Below are 20,982 nucleotides of genomic sequence, written 5' to 3' on the forward strand. Positions count from 1 at the left end.
ATATATAAGATCTTAGCTAATTAGGTATGGTAATAAGAACTTAGCTTACTTATAAAAAGAAGCCTTTATTAGAAAAACAATGGTTAAATTGGCTATGAAGTTAGGTGTTGAAATGAGATGAGAATTAAAAATGTTTATGAGGTGTGGATGTGTATTTCTAGAACTTTGCTGAAGACTGTTAGGCACTGCAGACTGTTGGATAATGTAGAATGAATGCGTGACCCCGTTACAGGTGATTTAACGTACACTGGGGTTGTAAGCATAGCTCTAAGGTTGTATGCCACTGTGTTTATTTCAGGAATTTGTGTATTATATTTTAGCAAACTACCAACATTCGACCATAGGGCCTGGCAAAAGTTGCCTCATTAGTGGTAAATACATATCAGTCATCCTCTTGACTTAAAATTGCAGACCATGTGAGGTCTTTAAGAGGGTGATCCTATTAAGGTGACTATAATACAAACTCTTTTTTGGAGGGTGATCAAGGTTTAAAAAGGTGGTTGCCCCATTCAAGCCTAAGGAGGCCTTTTGTTTGTTAGGTGGGTGAAAGCCAGTGAAAAGAGGGTAACATCCACCACATGTGGGTGACCTGACAGATGTACTATGTATCCAGCATCCGATCAAATGTTATGCCCATTATGACTTGTTTGATGATAAACGTGGTCATAAGTGTAGCATGTCAAAGTACATCAAGTTCACAAACTTTATAGGACATGGTCACAATGACTGGATGACGTAATTTAACATGTGAGTGATGTAGTATGTGAGGTCATAAAGAGTGTACAATGGGATGCAAAGTAGTTAGTTCACTAAACTATAACTGGTGAATCCCAGGCTTTTTCAAGTTTTTAAATGTTAGTTCTTATCTTATTTCCACACCTAACTATAACTTCACTTCAAGTTTTGTTTTTTTCATCGAATTTCTGGAGTTTCTTTAGAGTAAGCTAAGATCTTATTACAATACCCAACTTTATGGCTGCACAGTGCCTGGCCTGCATGGAACCTGAACAAAGACATCCAAGTGATGTCCAGGCCACATTTGTGCATTCACAGTACCTGGGACTTGAGCTCTGGATCAATCTTAATTTAAGACTACTCATGTTCTCCACTTAGTAGTATATTCCACAATAAGCCTAATTTGAACAACCGCTGCAGACTATAAGCACTGAGTAATGCTCGGAGAATGCATCAGTAGTACTCCATCTGGATGTTATGCATGGCTGTCATGCAGACGTTTTTGACAGGGACATACATTATGAAAGAAAGTGAAGGCCCTCTGCTCTAGTGAAATGAAAGTAGACTCCCTCTTGAAGAGGACCACAGGATAACGCTCAATGGTGAAAAATGCATTAGCAACGATGGATACTAGCCATTGAGGCAATGGTCTTGGGGTCAAAACTGTACCCTACACTGCAGTCAAAGGAGAACTGCAATGCTCCTCTCTATAAAAATGTAACCTTACTGGAATGATGGCTCTTAATGGAATGGGGAGTGGGGAGGTTGTCCTGGGACAGCTTGAAGTCCTTTACCTAGGAAAATCAATGTCAGTAGGCATATCTGTAAAGCTCAAAGTAGCCACATGAGGTATATCCTAAAACGTAACAAGCAAAGGATGACTTTATGGTTAGAGGAGTGGTTGCTATATATTTCTATGACTAGGCCCTTTGTGTTGCCTCCATCTAACTTCAAGAAGCTTCTAAGAATTCAGATGTCATGCTTGTTCAGGACAATGTAAAAGGTGGCCTACTGCAAACCCAGAGTTGCACAGATTGATCTCATCACTCGCTTGGATGTGATGTGATATCCTGAACATGATGAAAAGTGCGGAAAGGATGAAGAGGGAGAGCATTTTCAGATGCATGTCAATTAACAAAATGGAGTTTGAGAATCCCTGGGCAACTGAAAAGCAGATATAGAGGGTCTGTGAATGATTGGTCAACGGGCTCACTGCATAAATCTCACTGAATAACTAGTTTGTTTCAGGTAGAATACAAATATTTAAGTGTTTTATATGGCATTCTTTCCACCAGATTGGCATTAAGAAGCTTTACAGAAAACAAATGAGAGTTACAAATATTATAGTGCAACATGTCACATGAAAATGAGTTACTTACCTGTAACTGCAGTTATCCAGTACTGGTATCTTTAATAGATTCACATGCTTAAATCATTCCCCGTCGTCGAAGTGGGAGTACCACAATACCATAACATAGCAGTATGCAACATTACCATAGGCCTCAATAGCGATGAACAGTTTCTTTAGTAACATATCTATGTCCTTTGTTTAAAAAAAAAAAAAAGGACCACACTTTGTTAATAATGGTAACGATGCATATTGCTATGTTACGGTACAGTGGGACTCCCAACTTCAACGAAAGGGAATGATTTAAGCATGTGGATCTATGTAAGATCCGATACTGGATAAATTGTTCTTCTAGGCATTATGAAAAGAAAAAAAAAAGTGTCAGTCATGCACCTGGGGGTGTGGGGAGGAAAAGAGGAGAAATCAGGGAGGAGGGCAGGAGGAAGAGAGTAAAGGAAGAGATGGAACATACTATTCAGTACCATAAACGTGAAAGGAGTTTGTACATAGTCCTGTAGCTGCAAATTATTCCCCTTTAGGACACTTCCCGAGACCTATTAAGGATTATGAACAGTTTCTATGATAAGGGGGAGCTAAGCCTGGGGTGCTTAGGGGGGGCCATGGGACTTGGACCCCAAGGTAGAATTTAAATAGGAGAGTCTTTTAACTCTTCTCTGAAAGTCAAGCTGTTGTGTGTCGTTTTCATGTGAACTGGTAGAGAGTTCCAGGCGCTAGCAACAAAACCCGACAAGGACTGTTTCCGGGAAATGGAATTTGAATTTTAGTGTTGCCACGATGAGTTTTCTTACTTCTTGAGAAATGGATTGAAAAGTTAAACACTAGGGTTACAGGAAAGCAAGACAACAAAGTTTGTACATTTGTAATGCTTGTGGTGACTGGAAAGTGGCATTTACTATTTTATAAAGCTGTAATAAAATATACCCATAAGCTTCAAGTTGTATCTTGGTGATGTTCCAGACCTTAGCCAAGTCACTGTCCCCAGTTTCATCATCTTTATGAAATTGCAAAGTAAAGAAACATGCAGTACAACATATGAGCATACTTAAAATAGCACGTGTGGTTTGCGGAATCCACTGAAACTAGTGTTAAAATCAATAGCAAGAAAGGTAAAATGCGCCTAGTGATGGCTGCCAAGCTCAGCTTCATCAACCAGTCACAGAGATCAACAACATGACGGCAAGATCTATGGCACCAGGACCAACCATGTTGAGCAGGGAAGAGACCGAAAACATGGAGTAACGAGGTACTAGAGACTTCTCGGAAAATCATTAATAAGGGGAGGCCAGAGACAGTAACATGCAGAGCACTCAACTTCTTACATAAAAAGCTGCAATATGGAGAAGAGAGCTATGCATTTTGTCACCTGTGTAGTTTGCTAGACTGCATTATACTGATTTTGCAGGAGATGAACTATACTTGGTATGACCAACTAGTATTCAGCAAGATGTCTTGTATTGTGTCAGATGTATTGAACATAAAGTGATAATCTAGTTTGTGAAAGACATTTGTGCACAATGTTTTAGGCATCGGAGGAGAAAAGGTCCTGGGAAAGTACTGCAGACTCTCTGACTACGAACCCCGTGCTCAAAGCCATATTCCCCACTTGGCTAAACTGAGAGATTCTAGGCAAAATCATTTTAAGTCGCTCTACTTCTTTTTCCTTAACTGGCCTACTTATAAGTACCTAGATTCAGTTCCAGGTCTGCACCGAACAAAAACATACACATAGTCAAGCAGAGCACATTGCTGCTCCAATACTCATAATATTTTAATTTAATATAATGCACATCGAAACAATTCAACTGTCTCTTTGTGCAACATCGTGAGACATTCTCAGAAAGGATACCTTTTATTAAATGTAGCTCAACGTGGTAACAGAACCTACTCTGCTGAACAAATACAGTTGAAAAAGGTAAGTAGCTATTTCAGATTTTGGCCTAAACCCAGACATTTGCTCTTTAGGTCAAGCCGTTAAACTACAGCAAGGTTTACTTTATGATGGAAAGGATTTATGATGCAATCTTTGTGTGCATTAAAAGACTGTGCATGAAATAATAACACTTAAATAAGTAATAAAATAATCTGGTCCGCCCAGGTTTCGCGACGGTGGGAAATTAATACCTTGCATGGGTTAACATGAAAATAACATAATAAATAGAGAGTACCTTTAACACTAAAACTTATAGTCTAACAAAATAACCGGGGAATTACTGCCATGAAGGCAGTCTTTTCTAATCTTACCTCACCAGGATCCTGGCTGATCTCTTAACATGAATTTTGTGTCCTGTCCACCTCTAGATATGGTAAGTGGTTAGGTGTTCTTTGTTAACAGTATACATAAAGAAACTGTAATTTATTAATAAAGTGAAAATAGGTACAATGTTGATGGCTATTTACCCATTTTCATAAAAATATTTTCAGTCAGATATTTTGGTAGGATTCCTTTGTAAATGTTAAGCATGTGTTACACTGCAAATGTGCTCTAACGCGTCACAATGAATTACTTACAACAATTTCGAATGTTGTTGAAAAGCACAGTGGTGAAGTTACAAAGACCCACAAGATCCACGTTAGTGACCAATCCTCAGCAAAGCAGTAAGTGTTTGAGATCCCTGGAGCCAAAGGCAGGAGACGCGTCTCGAATTAGCAATGTGGTTGCTTCAACTGCGAACATGCTTAAAATAGCTGGCAGTGAATATCAGTGGGACATCGATGGTAGTGGTGTGCGTAGAAAAAAGGATTAGTGCTATTGTTGTACATAAACCTATTAAATAATTTCAACATAAAATACATTCACCAAACTGTATTTGAAAACCTGGTGAGTACGATTCACCTCAAACATTTACCAGCAACAGGCTCAATGGAACAGGTTAGTCGCACTTTGTTTCAACAACTTTCTTTTCATTTAAAACTCATCCAGTCATCTAAGACAGTGGTTGGTAACCAGTTGTCCAGGGACCCCAGTGGTGAGGTTGGAGGGGGGTCTTGGAAGCCTACACAGGAGGTCCGTGACTGCTTAGAAAATGTAATAATATTAAAGTGGATACAAATTAGGAAGAAATATGTAGAGTTGAAAATTGTAAAATGTTCTATACATGTGAAAGAATTTGAAATTAGAGGCTAAAAATTGAGTTATTATCCTCAGACTGATTAGGGGGAGCAATGCAAGTGCTTCAAATAGAAGATAGAATGGCAGAGAGTAGCCTAGTAAAGCTCCAACCTCCGATTTAAAATTTAAATATACTTATATGTGTTTGTGAATGAAATAAAATATTTAATCATTTATTTGTTTACGGAATGCTGTTTTTGTTTGTGTTTTATGGTTCAAATCATCAAAAACGCTTAGGCCAGGGCCCCCAGCTTCCAGTAATGGCGCCATGGAGGTCCTGGATCCCAATAATGATTCAGTGGTGGGTCCGTGGATTCCAGTAATGATTAAGTAGTGCGGGTTCGATAGAAGTTACTCCACTATTGGAACTTTCACAGATTCACTTGCTTGAATCATTCCCAGTCGTCGAGGTCATAATATTGCTGCTCATCGTCCTCTCCTTCATCGAGTCCTGGCATTTTAAGTGCAATTGTGATGGGCTGAGAGCTGCCCCAAACAGACTGAGTCTTCATCCAGGAGGTGGGAAAGTGACAATGAGGGCACTTCACTTGGTGATGTGTGTGCCGCCATAATAATTTTTTCTTTCCTTTGTTGCTGAATAGGTTTGGACGTCAAAGAGGTGGTCGACGATGCCTTGCCTGTAGACGTGGGAGCCGCCATTAGTGATTCTGTTGACAATAGGGTCAGTGTTGACGGGGCTGTCATCATCGACGGGTGAGGTGCCGTTGACGGAGGTGCCAACTACGAAGTTATATTGAGTGTCCACAAAATAGGTGTAAAGGTAGCCAACAATGCTTTCGTCAAAGAGGCGGTTGCTGCTATGGACAATGTGACAATGTTCGCAGTATACAGTGATGACTGTGCCATCACCACTTTTGTAGACGCCTATTTCCTCGTTGCCGGTGGGGTCATCAACGAGCTATCCGTCGATACCGGTTTCGTTGACATGGTTGTCAACGCCGATTTCCTTGCCGATAACCCCACCGTTGATGAGGAAATCGTCTTATTAGAAAAAGTGCGACATACCTTGCATTCTTTAGGTTTATGATCTGGATAGAGGCAGTAAATGCAGTTGCACTCCTGATGAAACTGAGATCCTCCATGTCTGTGGAGCCTCTTTTTCCTGCAGGTGCCACAGGGCTTGAAGAGCACTTTTTCAGGTTCTTCTGACATCTTAACACGTCAATTTAGGACACCTAAAAACACAGAATACCAAAATCCAAGGCAAATCTGTGCAAAGTTGTTGAAAAACATCAGTAGGTGATCAGCACAAATCTTTTGGTAGAGTTGTGAGGAACAAACTGAGCAGAGCTCAGTGGAGAGACCTCGCATGACGTGCGGTAGAAAATCTGAGGGACTGGAACTTTTCTCAGGAAGGGTCTACAGGGTGGTGTTGCCGGATTGGTTGATCCTTAAGTTCAGTCCATTTTGCATAATGATATGATATGGTACTAAACCAAAAGGCCCAGGGCCTATATGTTATGTCCATGTTGATACTACTTTTTTAAATGTCCCGTATCCCATCTCGACAATAGGGAATGATTCAAGCATGTGAATCTATGAAAGATTCCAATACTGTAGAACTACAGTAACAGGTAAGCAACATATTCCTTAGCCAAATCTAGTATGCCAAGATGTGATGCTGCAGGATCTGCAGAGACACTGTAAGCTGGTACTAGAGAAGACTCTGCCTTCTATGCAGCAAGCAGAAAGCAACTCTGGAAAAAGATCACCAATCTCCATTAAACCAGTGTACGACCCTGCTGTAGCCTGGATACCTACCTGTTCTTGCAAACTTTATCTAGATGCCGCAACAGAGGGCTAACCACTGCAGCACAACAATAAGTGGTTTAACTTTGGAAAGAAATAGCTGATTTTTCTTCGGTTTTCTGTTAGGATTATTCTACTGGAGTGCAACTGAGGAAACATTATTTTTTTCTGTATTTGTAAACATTATGTCAGCTCTCAATTTCACCCTTTATGAACCTGTTAGATTAGGTTTTCAAGTACTCAAATAATCCACTTGAACACCTCCAATTAAACAGAAAAGCTTCACACTCTAAAGATTTCAACCAACAAAATGTAATCAATACCTGATGAGTGTTCAACATTTTCTTTCCCATTTCTATAGCACTCTTGTCCTTCATCTAGGTGCATCCTCTCCTCCTTAGAAAAAGGAACAGCTGCTGGAGTCTGAAAATGAAGCAACAGACTTATTACAGAGTGTCTGTGCAGGAAAACGTATAAAAGGTTAACACAAAAAGAATGAGTTGTTTTTAAATCAGGTGAACATAGCTAACAGGGTGCCTTTCAGTAGTTGATCATGTGTAAGAGAAAGGGCATTTACAGATGATTAATGCATTATTTACCTTTTAAAAGTAAACAATTGAATAGATTTTAATGCTTTCAGAACCTGTTGCCTGTGAAGTAATAGCTTCATGGTAGCTAATTCCTAAGCAAGTATCTTCTCTTTTCTAATGAGTTACACGTAGTCTCAATTATCCCGTTGTCAAATAGTTTCCCTCAAGAACACTTGAACTGTGAATCTAAAATCTAAACTTTTGGACAACCTGATTTTCAACTAGAAAGTATTTCTGCTAGTCACTAGCGTCTCCATACAGGCAGCTATCCATTGATGATGGGAAGAATGTGAGTCAGCTGTACACTGAGTACATTGAGCTTTACATCAAGGATGATGCGCTCCCACCCTCACTGCTGTCACACACCCCAGGAAGATCAGGATACCAATAAAATACATTTGGTGCCAACTAAATACTGGAAAGACACCAATACAGAAGTGATGCCACTTCATTCCTACAGTGTCAACTAGATTCAATTTCTCTACTAGAAGGAGATGGTAAAAATATCAGTAACAGATTTGGGTCTTGAAGAAGAGGGTTTTTCCCCAGATGTTTAAACTGGTACTCTCAAAACTTGACTACTTAAACACCATCTATCCAGGTCCACTAAGGTGTCCTGATCCAGTGTACACAGGTACCAGAGAACCGGATAGTGCACCTGCTTAAGTTTCAATTAGATTTTAATCAGAGTCTTAGCAACATGTACATCATGGGCACTCACAAACATTTTGCCAGGGGCCAAAATTACAGTCTGGTTTGTGGTCGAGGGACGGACCGATGGGCCTGCGGGTAGGGGCAGGGATACTGGTGTTAATTAAAAAAAATAAAATAAAAAATAAAGCACCCCTTTTCAAAAGATTACTAGACAATGCTGTATTTCAAAGCCAGATATAACTGCAAAACTACAAGGAGTCCAAAGAATAGGTAGTTAAAGAATGATAAACTAAGAACTTATTTTACACTTCATGTCCCCCTACTTGTGTCATGTAATCTGGTACTATGTTTGAAAGGGCAAGCCTTAAGAGCAGATGTAAGTCTGTAAGCTTATTTATAAGTTTACTCCTCAACAGTCCCATTGTGGAAAATTAACTTTCACAAATGTACGTTGACCCAAACATAGAAAAGACTTTCTGGGCAACTGTACAAAAAACTGGAAATTTGTCAGAAGTCACAATGTTCCAGAATTATTCTGGTGCCAGCCACAAAAAAAGATGCCTTTAGAGCTGACTTGTGCTGCATTTCCATCAGCTCCATTTGTGTCTTTTTCATGCCAATAAGTTCAACAACATCAATATTTTGTACACTCACCATCCAGGGGTTTTCAACCAGCCTGAACAGAGGGGTGAGAGCTCTGAACTGAGAAAATCATGTTTTGATCTCCCCAGAAATGTCCTCAAGACATGCACTAAGGTTTATTATTGGCAGCATTCCTTGTGCATTTGGAAACCTCTGAGTCACAGTCGACAGTTTTGGGAAGTGCGTGAGTCAGAAACATCCAACTGTGCTTTGAATAACGCAAGCTTACTTTCAAACGAGTAAATACCATTCATCATGGAGCACACACGCTGTTTGCCTTGCAGCATCAACCTGAGAGCATTGACGTGTGCAAATAGATCTAAAAGAAAATGGAGCATTACAAGCCATTTCACATCCTTTAGTTCTGGAAATGATTGACTTTTACTGTTTACTGTTCAATTTCAGGGAGCAAAGCAATGAACCGCTCCCGAACTTTCCCTTTGCTTTGCCATTGCACTTCAGTGTGTATCAAGAGGTCTGTATATTCAGCTTCTGAATCCTGCAGCAGAGCTTCAAAAAGTCTATGGTTAAGGACTTTGGCACAAATAAAATTAACAATTTTCACTGCAAGTTTTAGGACATCATTTCTTCACCAGCTCTGCCTCCGTAAATGGCTTATGATGTTTGGCAACCAAGTAGCATATTTTGAATCATGCTTCTGCAACAGACTCAGATTTCTACATCTGGCAAACGAAGAGCTTCTGCTGGGAAAGAAGTGATTGCTTTAGCACTGCCACTTTTGCTAAATGTAGTTTTAAGCGCAATGGGAAGTTCTCAGTATATCCTGCGTGTCGTGTTTTGTAGTGCCGCTCCAGGTTATAACTCTTAAGAATATTTACTTTCTCTTTGAGAAGCAAACAATGGCTTTTTCTTTTGGCCATTCATCAAACAAGTACTCTTCTTCCTGTGCTGCCTGGAATGACCTGAGTGAGGACGTTTGCAAGGCTTGGTAACTGAGCTGTAGGCCATTGCATAGCTCTCCAGTGGGTTTGTTACAGTGCAATAAGTTACAAGGACCAGGAATCAGATTTCCCCTACATGATCGATGGACCGACACCACCTCACAACAGATGGACCGATGCCGCTTCATGACAGATGGACGACAACATCTCTCGTTACAGACCACTGTGAGCAACACCAAAGTAATGTTTTGTTTAAACATACAAAGTGATGTGTAAAAAGAGAACCATGAACATTATGATTGAACATGTAATTGTTGACACACATGCCGGCCTCGGTCTATTTCCAGAGAAACATGTTATTAAAGGGATTTTGTGCAATTATGCTTATTCTTGCTGGGCATTATAGTTTGATTAACATACTCCACTTGGCCACATCTTTGAGCTATGTCTCATGTTGGGCACACGTGAACTGATGTTAAAAAGTCCCTAAAGGCTGTCTCAGGTTCCATCAGTCCTGATGAATATTTCTAATGCAATATATGTATGTACCCCTAATAAATACTATTTCTTTCAGTAATTGCAAATCTCAACATGTTTGTGCTAATATGCAAATCTATTCATGTGTGTTTATTACGTACTACATTTGGTCCCCTACTGTGCTACAACTGGACAGGCAGCAGCGTATGATTCCCACATTTGCTTGTTAAATAAACATGGAAATATATGTGTCACTGTTGCATGTATACACAAAGCACAAAATAAATATGAAAAAACACTGATGACAAAAAAACGTATATGGCTAAATACGGACGGAAACGTTAAAAAAATAAACACAATAAAACTGCGAGTCCTAAATAAGGTTATACCAATAGCAGTGCCCTTCTCATCTTGCTCTAGCCTTGTCCCTGCCTGTTAGTTTATGTGTGATTAGCAGAGAGGCCCCCATCGCCGGAAATCTGCTGGGAGAGCAACATTTTTCATTTATGGATGCAAGGTAGTCACAAAGGCTGACCTTTTAAGACATCAAGTAAGACCAGAATTTCTCTTGGGCTAATACATTCAGAAGAGGCGGTGGCATGTGATAGTTGAGTAGTGAGGTGGAAACTCATACCCATATGACATACGATACTCATATATTTACAGTGACGTACATATTTACATTGGAGGGTAAGTTCGGGGTTGCCTAGGTTTGGTTTAGGAGGTGAGAGGGAGTCTGGGGGCAAACAACTGAGACACTTGGGTTTATATGTGGTTTCTTAAGAGCAAGAAAGTGGATGCTTAGAGATCTTTTAAACTCAACCAGTGACAAAGTGCTTTATGTTGGTTACGGAGGCAGGTGTTCCATTACAGAGTTCTAAGAAGGTCACAATATATGAAACCTGAGTGACCCCCAAAAGGGATTTTAGCAGTTGAGAGTAATGCTGGTGCAAGGGTAGGAAACAGGGTTTATGTGTGGCTAGGAGGTGAGTTGCAGTGCACAATGAACAGGAACGGTGTGTTCGGTGACTAGCTGAGAAGAAGACGAGGCGAGCTGTATACAGGGCTTTGGTGAGTTGGGCGAGTGCTTTGTTGTTCTCCTTGTGTTTGGATTCTTGGTAAGTGCTACCCATTTTTCCCATATGCCTCTTGTGGCTTCCATCAGGAGTCTCTACCAGACTCCCGTAGGAGAAATGCTCTACTTTATTTCGAGGATGCTTAAAAGATTGGTGCTCAAAGGGCTGATCCTCTAATGACTGGTGGAATGGGAGGATCTGAAACCGTTGTGTTGTCAAAGTCCCGCCTCCGCTGAAGCTTTGGAGGACAGCATCTCAGCACTTCTGCTCCCAATGTACTGTCTGGGAGCCCCAGCTCTTCGCCTTTGGTCCTAATGAGATCCTCGGGCCGGAAATGTGGTGCATCCAGTGTCCTTTGCAACAATGTGTAATAGTTGTCTTGTACAAAATGCCTTGCACACTGAACAAGTGGACGCCTAATGTTTGGGAGTCAAAAAGAGGTGGAACACACAATTCTGGTCTGACCAGGGAAATTCCACATTACCTTTAGGGCAAAGTAAAGGTGTTTTCTCTCCTGCACCCCCACCCGCAACAGCTATTCTTCATGCAACCTGTTTCATAAAGGATGCTGTGTCAACTCCGCTTGGAGTTGAGTTCTGGTAGTTGCTGTCCAGTAAAGTTCTTTTGTTGCGATAATGAAAGTCTTGAAAGCTGGCTACGAAGGTGATCAATGTTCAGTGAAGTTCTCCCCGCCCTGGGCTCGAAAACTGTCACAGTGGCAGGCACCGAAGTGCCTTATAGTGCACAGTTAAAGATCTGTAAGGTTTTCACAACTATCCGCAAGATGTGAGACCGCCTATAGAGAAATGCATGCATTCTTGAGATTTAACGAACTGGAAATCAAAATTGTCAGTGGTATCAGGCTCTTGTTTATGATTAGAGAGGCTTTGAGCCACTAACAAATGCATTCTAATGACCAACAAATACGTAAATACTCTTAATTGAAACACACCACACAATTTCTGCTTATATATTTCTGCTGGCTGCCCCTGAAAAGGTCACTGAGTCTTACTGTTGATCACATTACTGCTCAAAATTCCTGGTTTCTGTTACCAGTAACATCACTCAGAAGCTTTGCTCTCAAACCCATACTGATGATCGGTGAAACGATGGGGGGGGGGTGGGTAGCGCAGGGGGGTGGGGGGGGGGGGGGGGGGGAATTACCTGTTGCATGTGAATGCTCTGATGTTTGAGTAGCTCAGATCGCCAACGGAATCCCTTTCCACAAGTAGGGCAATGAAACGCCCGCTCTCCGGTGTGCGTCTTTTGGTGTGTGGTTAGGTGTTGTCGCTGGATGAATGTCTTGCCACACTGAGCACACTGGTAAGGCCGCTCTCCGGTGTGAATCCGCTCATGTATGAGGAGAGAGGTGTGGCGCCGGAAGCTTTTTCCGCACACATTGCAGATATAGGAGCGCTCTCCAGTATGGACCCGCTGGTGCGCTCTGAGCGTCCTCTTGTTGATGAAGGTTTTCCCACACTCCCCACATGTCTGTGCCTTCTCAGCCTTAAGAGGGTTGCGGCGGCGGAGGAGTTTGGCTCTTTTACTGAAGACTCGCGACTCAGGGCCTTTCAGGGTATCATTTTCACTTCCAGCTCTGATCCTCGACGTCCTTGTTGCTGGAAAATGAAACAAAATTAACGCTAAATACATGTCACTAAATTTGAGGCAGTAACACCAAAAAGGTTTTACATCACCAATGCTCACAATTTTTAACATTAATACCTTAACAATCCATTACACATACAAAGGAAACACTTTACATTAAAAACAAATCTAAAAAATTCACTGAAAAAAACAAAGGGTAAAGTGGTGTTTCAGTTAGCTGAAAATGTCAGTAAGAATGTTACAATTTAAACAAAAAACCCATTAAAATTCAAAAGTGAAAGTTAACTGTGGTAACTATTGTTCGCGCCCCCGCCATGCACACTTGTCATCAATGATATAATTTCAGATATTGCAGGAATGTTATCAATGAGGTCATAGAAAAGTCACAAGTGATGTAATATGTGAGGTAATAAGCAGTGCATTGAGTTGTTTGTGCTCAGATCTGCTATTCAACTGAGATTTTGGTTCCAACAGTGAATAAGGAAATTATGGCTCAGTGTGAGCTCAGTGCTGATCGGAAATGTTAAATCAGTTTGCAGCGGTAGCTTTCCTGAGATGGGAGATATGTGTGTGGGCTTCTCAGAGACAGACCTGTAACAGTAATTTTGTGGGTTGGCGCTTTACTACATTTGCTTGCTATACCTCGCCCTACCAACTAGTTAATTAACTCTGCACAGATTTTAACAATGCAGGTAGACGTGCCTTTAACTTCAATATCCAATCAACTCCATGAACATCTACACACGTTCCATTAAGCGGAAAGGTGGCCTTCGCTCTGATGATGGGATTGTGATCTAGGAGCCCATTCATCTAGGAACCCTTCCACAGGTACTGGTACTGACCAAACTCACTAGAATCATGAAATCTGCACACACATCTAAGACTTTGAAAGGGCCACACCATTCATAAAACCCCTTCCAGCTGGCCTCCTCCTTTTATAATGCACGTTTTCTTTGGCAGCCACAAATAAATGAGAACATTTTGAAAGATGTTGCTCGTGGCATAAAAAACACACATTCTCTTGCTTTGATCTGTTCCTGTCAAATTCTCTCCTAATAGATCTGTACTACTTTCATGATGCTCACATGGAATATTCTTTTATGGATGAAGGGCTACTTTGTTCACTGCAACGAGTGGTGTTTTCTTTTCATGCTTACAAAATACTGCTTATAAAATAAAACAATTACAGGAATGGAATGAAAGGAAAGACAGCCTTACCTCTGGTCTCCTGCTTAACAGTCGTTTCAGATACCTAAAACAGAAACCGTATAAGACAATCCAATGTCAAATCCATAGAGAAAATGAGTCAATTACTAGCAAATGCACGTTATTTATATATAGTGTTCCTCAATGTATAGAACATCCACAAGTGACACTCTAAGGAAGCCACTGAGTACGCTAAGCACTCTAAGGAGGTCTTGGGCTCCACACCTAGCTTGCTTTATGAAGCACAGAGGTATAGTTATATGGTTCTGAGGTTGGTGAAGACAATCAGTTATTTACTTGTTACACTAGCGTTCACTAGAACAGAAGGTAAGAGGCATTTACCAATTTCTAGAGTGCATTCTTTTCTATATAGTTCTCTTTCAAACATACGTTATGTGCAAAACTGTTTAGAAAGTGGCCATCCATCTGTAAAGTACTGGAAAGGGCCTTGGCTCATTAGCACTTTTTAACAAATAAACAAGCTTTATTGACATGTTGTAGGAAGTTGGCTCTGTATGTGCTATTTCAAAGTAAGGAATAGCATGCACAGAGTCCAAGGGTTCCCCTTAGAGGTAAGATAGTGGCAAAAAGAGATAATACTAATGCTCTATTTTGTGGTAGTGTGGTCGAGCAGTAGGCTTATCAAAGGAGTAGTGTTAAGCATCTGTTGTACATACACACAGGCAATAAATGAGGAACACACACTCAGAGACAAATCCAGCCAATAGGTTTTGTTATAGAAAAATATATTTTCTTAGTTTATTTTAAGAACCACAGGTTCAAATTCTACATGTAATATCTCATTTGAAAGGTATTGCAGGTAAGTACTTTAGGAACTTTGAATCATTTCATTAGCATGTATACTTTTTACATAAAACACAAATAGCTGTTTTAAAAGTGGACACAGTGCAATTTTCACAGTTCCTGGGGGAGGTAAAGTATTGTTAGTTTTAACAGGTAAGTCACTTACAGGTCTCAGTTTTTGGTCCAAGGTAGCCCACCGTTGGGGGTTCAGAGCAACCCCAAAGTTATCACACCAGCAGCTCAGGGCCGGTCAGGTGCAAAGGTCAAAGAGGTGCCCAAAACACATAGGCTTCAATGGAGAGAAGGGGGTGCCCCGGTTCCAGTCTGCCAGCAGGTAAGTACCCGCGTCTTCGGAGGGCAGACCACGGGGGTTTTGTAGGGCACCAGGGGGGACACAAGTCAGCACAAAAAGTACAACCTCAGCAGCGCGGGGGCGGCCGGGTGCAGTGTGCAAACACGTGTCGGGTTTGTAATGGTTTTCAATGAGAGACCAAGGGGTCTCTTCAGCGATGCAGGCAGGCAAGGTGGGGGGGGGCTCCTCGGGGTAGCCACCACCTGGGCAAGGGAGAGGGCCTCCTGGAGGTCACTCCTGCACAGGAGTTCCGTTCCTTTAGGTGCTGGGGGCTGCGGGTGCAGGGTCTTTTCCAGCCGTCGGGAAATGGAGTTCAGGCAGTCGCGGTCAGGGGGAGCCTCGGGATTCCCTCTGCAGGCGTCGCTGTGGGGGCTCAGGGGGGACAACTTTGGTTACTCACGGTCTCGGAGTCGCCGGAGGATCCTCCCTGAGGTGTTGGTTCTCCACCAGTTGAGTCGGGGTCGCCGGGTGCAGTGTTGCAAGTCTCACGCTTCTTGCGGGGAGTTGCAGGGATCTTTAAATCTGCTCCTTGAAACAAAGTTGCAGTTCTTTTGGAGCAGTGCCGCTGTCCTCGGGAGTTTCTTGTCTTTCTTGAAGCAGGGCAGTCCTCAGAGGATTCAGAGGTCGCTGGTCCCTTGGAAAGCGTCGCTGGAGCAGGTTTCTTTTGGAAGGCAGGAGACAGGCCGGTGAGTCTGGGGCCAAAGCAGTTGGTGTCTTCTGTTCTTCCTCTGCAGGGGTTTTTCAGCTCAGCAGTCCTCTTCTTCTTGTAGTTTCAGGAATCTAAATTCTTAGGTTCAGGGGAGCCCTTAAATACTAAATTTAAGGGCGTGTTTAGGTCTGGGGGGTTAGTAGCCAATGGCTACTAGCCCTGAGGGTGGGTACACCCTCTTTGTGCCTCCTCCCAAGGGGAGGGGGTCACATCCCTAATCCTATTGGGGGAATCCTCCATCTGCAAGATGAAGGATTTCTAAAAGTCAGAGTCACCTCAGCTCAGGACACCTTAGGGGCTGTCCTCACTGGCCAGTGACTCCTCCTTGTTTTTCTCATTAACTCTCCTGGACTTGCCTCCAAAAGTGGGGGCTAGGTACAGGGGGCGGGCATCTCCACTAGCTGGAGTGCCCTGGGGCATTGTAACACGAAGCTTGAGCCTTTGAAGCTCACTGCTAGGTGTTACAGTTCCTGCAGGGGGGAGGTGTGAAGCACCTCCACCCAGAGCAGGCTTTGTTTCTGTCCTCAGAGAGCACAAAGGCTCTCACCGCATGAGGTCAGAAACTCGTCTCAGCAGCAAGCTGGCACAGACCAGTCAGTCCTGCACTGAACAATTGGGTAAAATACAGGGGGTATCTCTAAGATGCCCTTTGTGTGCATTTTTTAATAAATCCAACCACTGGCATCAGTGTGGGTTTATTATTCTGAGAAGTTTGATACTAAACTTCCCAGTATTCAGTGTAGCCATTATGGAGCTGTGGAGTTCGTTTTTGACAGACTCCCAGCCCATATACTCTTATGGCTACCCTGCACTTACAATGTCTAAGGTTTTGCTTAGACACTGTAGGGGCATAGTGCTCATGCACATATGCCCTCACCTGTGGTATAGTGCACCCTGCCTTAGGGCTGTAAGGCCTGCTAGAGGGGTGACTTACCTATGCCACAGGCAGTGTGAGGTTGGCATGGCACCCTGAGGGGAGTGCCATGTCGACTTAGTCATTTTCTCCCCACCAGCACACACAAGCTGGCAAGCAGTGTGTCTGTGCTGAGTGAGGGGTCCCTAGGGTGGCATAAGACATGCTGCAGCCCTTAGAGACCTTCCCTGGCATCAGGGCCCTTGGTACCGGGGTACCAGTTACAAGGGACTTACCTGGGTGCCAGGGTTGTACCAATTGTGGAGACAATGGTACATTTTAGGGGAAAGAACACTGGTGCTGGGGCCTGGTTAGCAGGGTCCCAGCACACTTCTCAGTCAAGTCAGCATCAGTATAAGGCAAAAAGTGGGGGGTAACTGCAACAGGGAGCCATTTCTTTACACAAGCCCCCCCCCAGCACACAGGCCAGGAGACTCAGCCAAAGCTGGGAGTCTTCCTAGTCTGTCAGGCGAGGAAGAGTAGAGGAAATAGGCTGGTTTGTTGCAGGGCCTACTCTGCCTTACATCCTCCTGTTTAGGTCATTCCCCCTGGGGAACTGACCCACTTCCACAGTGATAGGACCTAGTCTGAACTGCCTCTTGTCTGTGCTTTTAATGTCTTCACCCATTCTCTCTATTTTGGGGTTAGAGGTATCCACCTCTGCTAATCTTATCTTAGCCAGGGTCACCCCTAGCTTACCCAAAGAGGTTACCCAGAGCTGGAGTAACCCCACCATGACCAACAGGGTCAGGGGGCCTAACTTGCTATTTGGCATGGGGTCTGACCACCATGCCAAGGATAGTGCAGCCATAAAGGCTAACACCCAGCAGAGGCCACTGACAGCTGTCAGTGCCCAGAACCACACCTTTAGCTCTTCACCTACAAGGGAAGGGACTAAGTTACAGGATTCTTTGGGTTCAGGGTGCCTGTCTGCTGTATTAGAGTGGGGGGTTACCACATCTTGTAGTAAACACCCTTCTTCCACTCTTTCTTCTGTTAGCTGAGGAGCCACCCACTCAGGTTTAACAGTTGCCTGATTAGCCAGGACTTCTTTTGGGTCAGGTTGGACTTTACCAGTGCCATTTTTGGAGTTCTCCCCTACTGGAGCAGAATCTCCTTGGCTTGCTGGAACCTTGGCTAAAGGTTGTCCACCTTTTCTACTCTGTTTTCTTTTCTTTTTCTTCTGGGGCCTACTTGCAGTTACTGCAGGGGTAGCACCTCCAGAGTCCTTGGGAGAGGACTGGCACTGGACCAGTTCCTCTCTTGGGCTCTGACTAACCTCTGGGTAGTCATTTCCAAGGAGACAATCAAGGGGGAGGTCTGTACTGACTACCACCCTTCTCCAGCTAAAAGTCCCACCCACTTCTATGGGCACAAAAGCCACAGGCCTATCAGTGACCCTGTCTGGGCTAACTCTTACTCTGGCCATCTCACCTGGGATGTACTGGTTTGAGAACACCAGCCTGTCATGCACAATAGTGTGACTGGCACAAGTGTCTCTCAGGGCAGTGGCTGGGATTCCATTCACCAGTAGGTGGTGGAAGTGTCAACTTCCCTCTGGAATCTCCAACTCACCTGTTGGGCCCTTTTTCCAGTTGAAGGCTATGAAGACCTCCTCATCTGAGGAGTCATCCCCAATGGCTACACTGGTCACCCCTGGGATTTTGCTAGGGGGGTTGTTTTTGGGACAAGAAGTGTCCTTGGTGTGGTGCCCTGTCTGTCTACAGTTATGGCACCATGCCGTAGTGGCATCCCAGTTCTTACCCTGGTACCCACCTTTGTTTTGGGTTGTGTCTCGGGGCCCACCCACCTGGTCTGGTTTTTGGGGGCCTACAGAGGACTCTTTTTCTTTGTTTCTAGTGTCACCCACTTTCTCCTGAGGAGGTTTTGTAACCCCTTTCTTTTGGTCACCCCCAGTGGAAGTTTTGGTTACCCTAGTCTTGACCCAGTGGTCTGCCTTCTTTCCCAATTCTTGGGGAGAAATTGGACCTAGGTCTACCAGATACTGATGCAACTTTTCATTGAAGCTGTTACTTAAAATGTGTTCTTTCATAAACAAATTATAAAGCCCAACATAGTCATGCACTTCATTTCCAGTTACCCAACCATCCAGTGTTTTCACTGAGTAGTCTACAAAATCAACCCAGGTCTGGCTCGAGGATTTTTGAGCCCCCCTGAATCTAATTCTATACTCCTCAGTGGAGAATCCAAAGCCCTCAATCAGGGTACCCTTCATGAGGTCATAAGATTCTGCATCTTTTCCAGAGAGTGTGAGGAGTCTATCCCTACACTTTCCTGTGAACATTTCCCAAAGGAGAGCACCCCAGTGAGATTTGTTCACTTTTCTGGTTACACAAGCCCTCTCAAAAGCTGTGAACCATTTGGTGATGTCATCACCATCTTCATATTTAGTTACAATCCCTTTAGGGATTTTCAACATGTCAGGAGAATCTCTGACCCTATTTATGTTGCTGCCACCATTGATGGGACCTAGGCCCATCTCTTGTCTTTCCCTTTCTATGGCTAGGATTTGTCTTTCCAAAGCCAATCTTTTGGCCATCCTGGATAACTGGATGTCCTCTTCACTGGAGTTATCCTCAGTGATTTCAGAGAGGTTGGTCCCTCCTATGAGGGAACCAGCATCTCTGACTATTATTTTTGGAGTCAGGGCTTGAGAGGCCCTGTTCTCCCTAGATAGGACTGGTGGGGGGGAATCAACCTCCAAGTCACTATCCTCATCCTCTGTGTTGCCATCCACAGAGGGGTTGGCTCTTTCAAACTCTGCCAACAGCTCCTGGAGCTGTAGTTTAGAAGGTCTGGAGCCCATTGCTATTTTCTTTAGTTTACAGAGTGACCTTAGCTCTCTCATCTGAAGATGGAGGTAAGGTGTGGTGTCGAGTTCCACCACATTCACATCTGTGCTAGACATTATGCTTCTAAAAGTTGGAATACTTTTTAAGAAACTAAAACTAGTTCTAGGTTCTAATTCAAACTTTTACCAAACTTTTAAACTCTAAAAGCAATGCTAACAGGGACTAACACAAGGCCCTAGCAGGACTTTAAAGAATTTAGAAAAAAATTCAAATTGCAAAAATCTATTTCTAATGACAATTTTTGGAATTTGTCGTGTGATCAGGTATTGGCTGAGTAGTCCAGCAAATGCAAAGTCTTGTACCCCACCGCTGATCCACCAATGTAGGAAGTTGGCTCTGTATGTGCTATTTCAAAGTAAGGAATAGCATGCACAGAGTCCAAGGGTTCCCCTTAGAGGTAAGATAGTGGCAAAAAGAGATAATACTAATGCTCTATTTTGTGGTAGTGTGGTCGAGCAGTAGACTTATCAAAGGAGTAGTGTTAAGCATCTGTTGTACATACACACAGGCAATAAATGAGGAACACACACTCAGAGACAAATCCAGCCAATAGGTTTTGTTATAGAAAAATATATTTTCTTAGTTTATTTTAAGAACCACAGGTTCAAATTCTACATGTAATATCTCATTTGAAAGGTATTGCAGGTAAGTACTTTAGGAACTTTGAATCATTTCATTAGCATGTATACTTTTTACATAAAACACAAATAGCTGTTTTAAAAGTGGACACAGTGCAATTTTCACAGTTCCTGGGGGAGGTAAAGTATTGTTAGTTTTAACAGGTAAGTAAGTCACTTACAGGTCTCAGTTTTTGGTCCAAGGTAGCCCACCGTTGGGGGTTCAGAGCAACCCCAAAGTTATCACACCAGCAGCTCAGGGCCGGTCAGGTGCAAAGGTCAAAGAGGTGCCCAAAACACATAGGCTTCAATGGAGAGAAGGGGGTGCCCCGGTTCCAGTCTGCCAGCAGGTAAGTACCCGCGTCTTCGGAGGGCAGACCAGGGGGGTTTTGTAGGGCACCAGGGGGGACACAAGTCAGCACAAAAATTACACCCTCAGCAGCGCGGGGGCGGCCGGGTGCAGTGTGCAAACACGCGTCGGGTTTGTAATGGTTTTCAATGAGAGACCAAGGGGTCTCTTCAGCGATGCAGGCAGGCAAGGGGGGGGGCTCCTCGGGGTAGCCACCACCTGGGCAA

The 20,982-nt window shown here is 43.2% G+C and overlaps 1 protein-coding gene across 5 annotated transcripts in view; it reads right to left on the reverse strand.

Moving 5' to 3' along the window:
- Positions 1-20,982, reverse strand: part of LOC138249702 (zinc finger protein 585A-like) — a 200,177-nt gene that overhangs the window by 79,624 nt on the left and 99,571 nt on the right. For all 5 annotated transcript variants that reach the window (XM_069203692.1, XM_069203695.1, XM_069203694.1 and 2 more), the window contains exons 7-9: positions 14,151-14,184; positions 12,489-12,943; positions 7,307-7,406 (exon numbers count right to left, since the gene is read on the reverse strand). In XM_069203692.1, coding sequence (XP_069059793.1) covers positions 7,307-7,406; positions 12,489-12,943; positions 14,151-14,184 — 589 coding nt within the window. The remainder of the gene's footprint in view (positions 1-7,306; positions 7,407-12,488; positions 12,944-14,150; positions 14,185-20,982) is intronic.

This window comes from Pleurodeles waltl, chromosome 8 (assembly GCF_031143425.1).
Source record: "Pleurodeles waltl isolate 20211129_DDA chromosome 8, aPleWal1.hap1.20221129, whole genome shotgun sequence".
NCBI lineage: Eukaryota > Metazoa > Chordata > Amphibia > Caudata > Salamandridae > Pleurodeles > Pleurodeles waltl.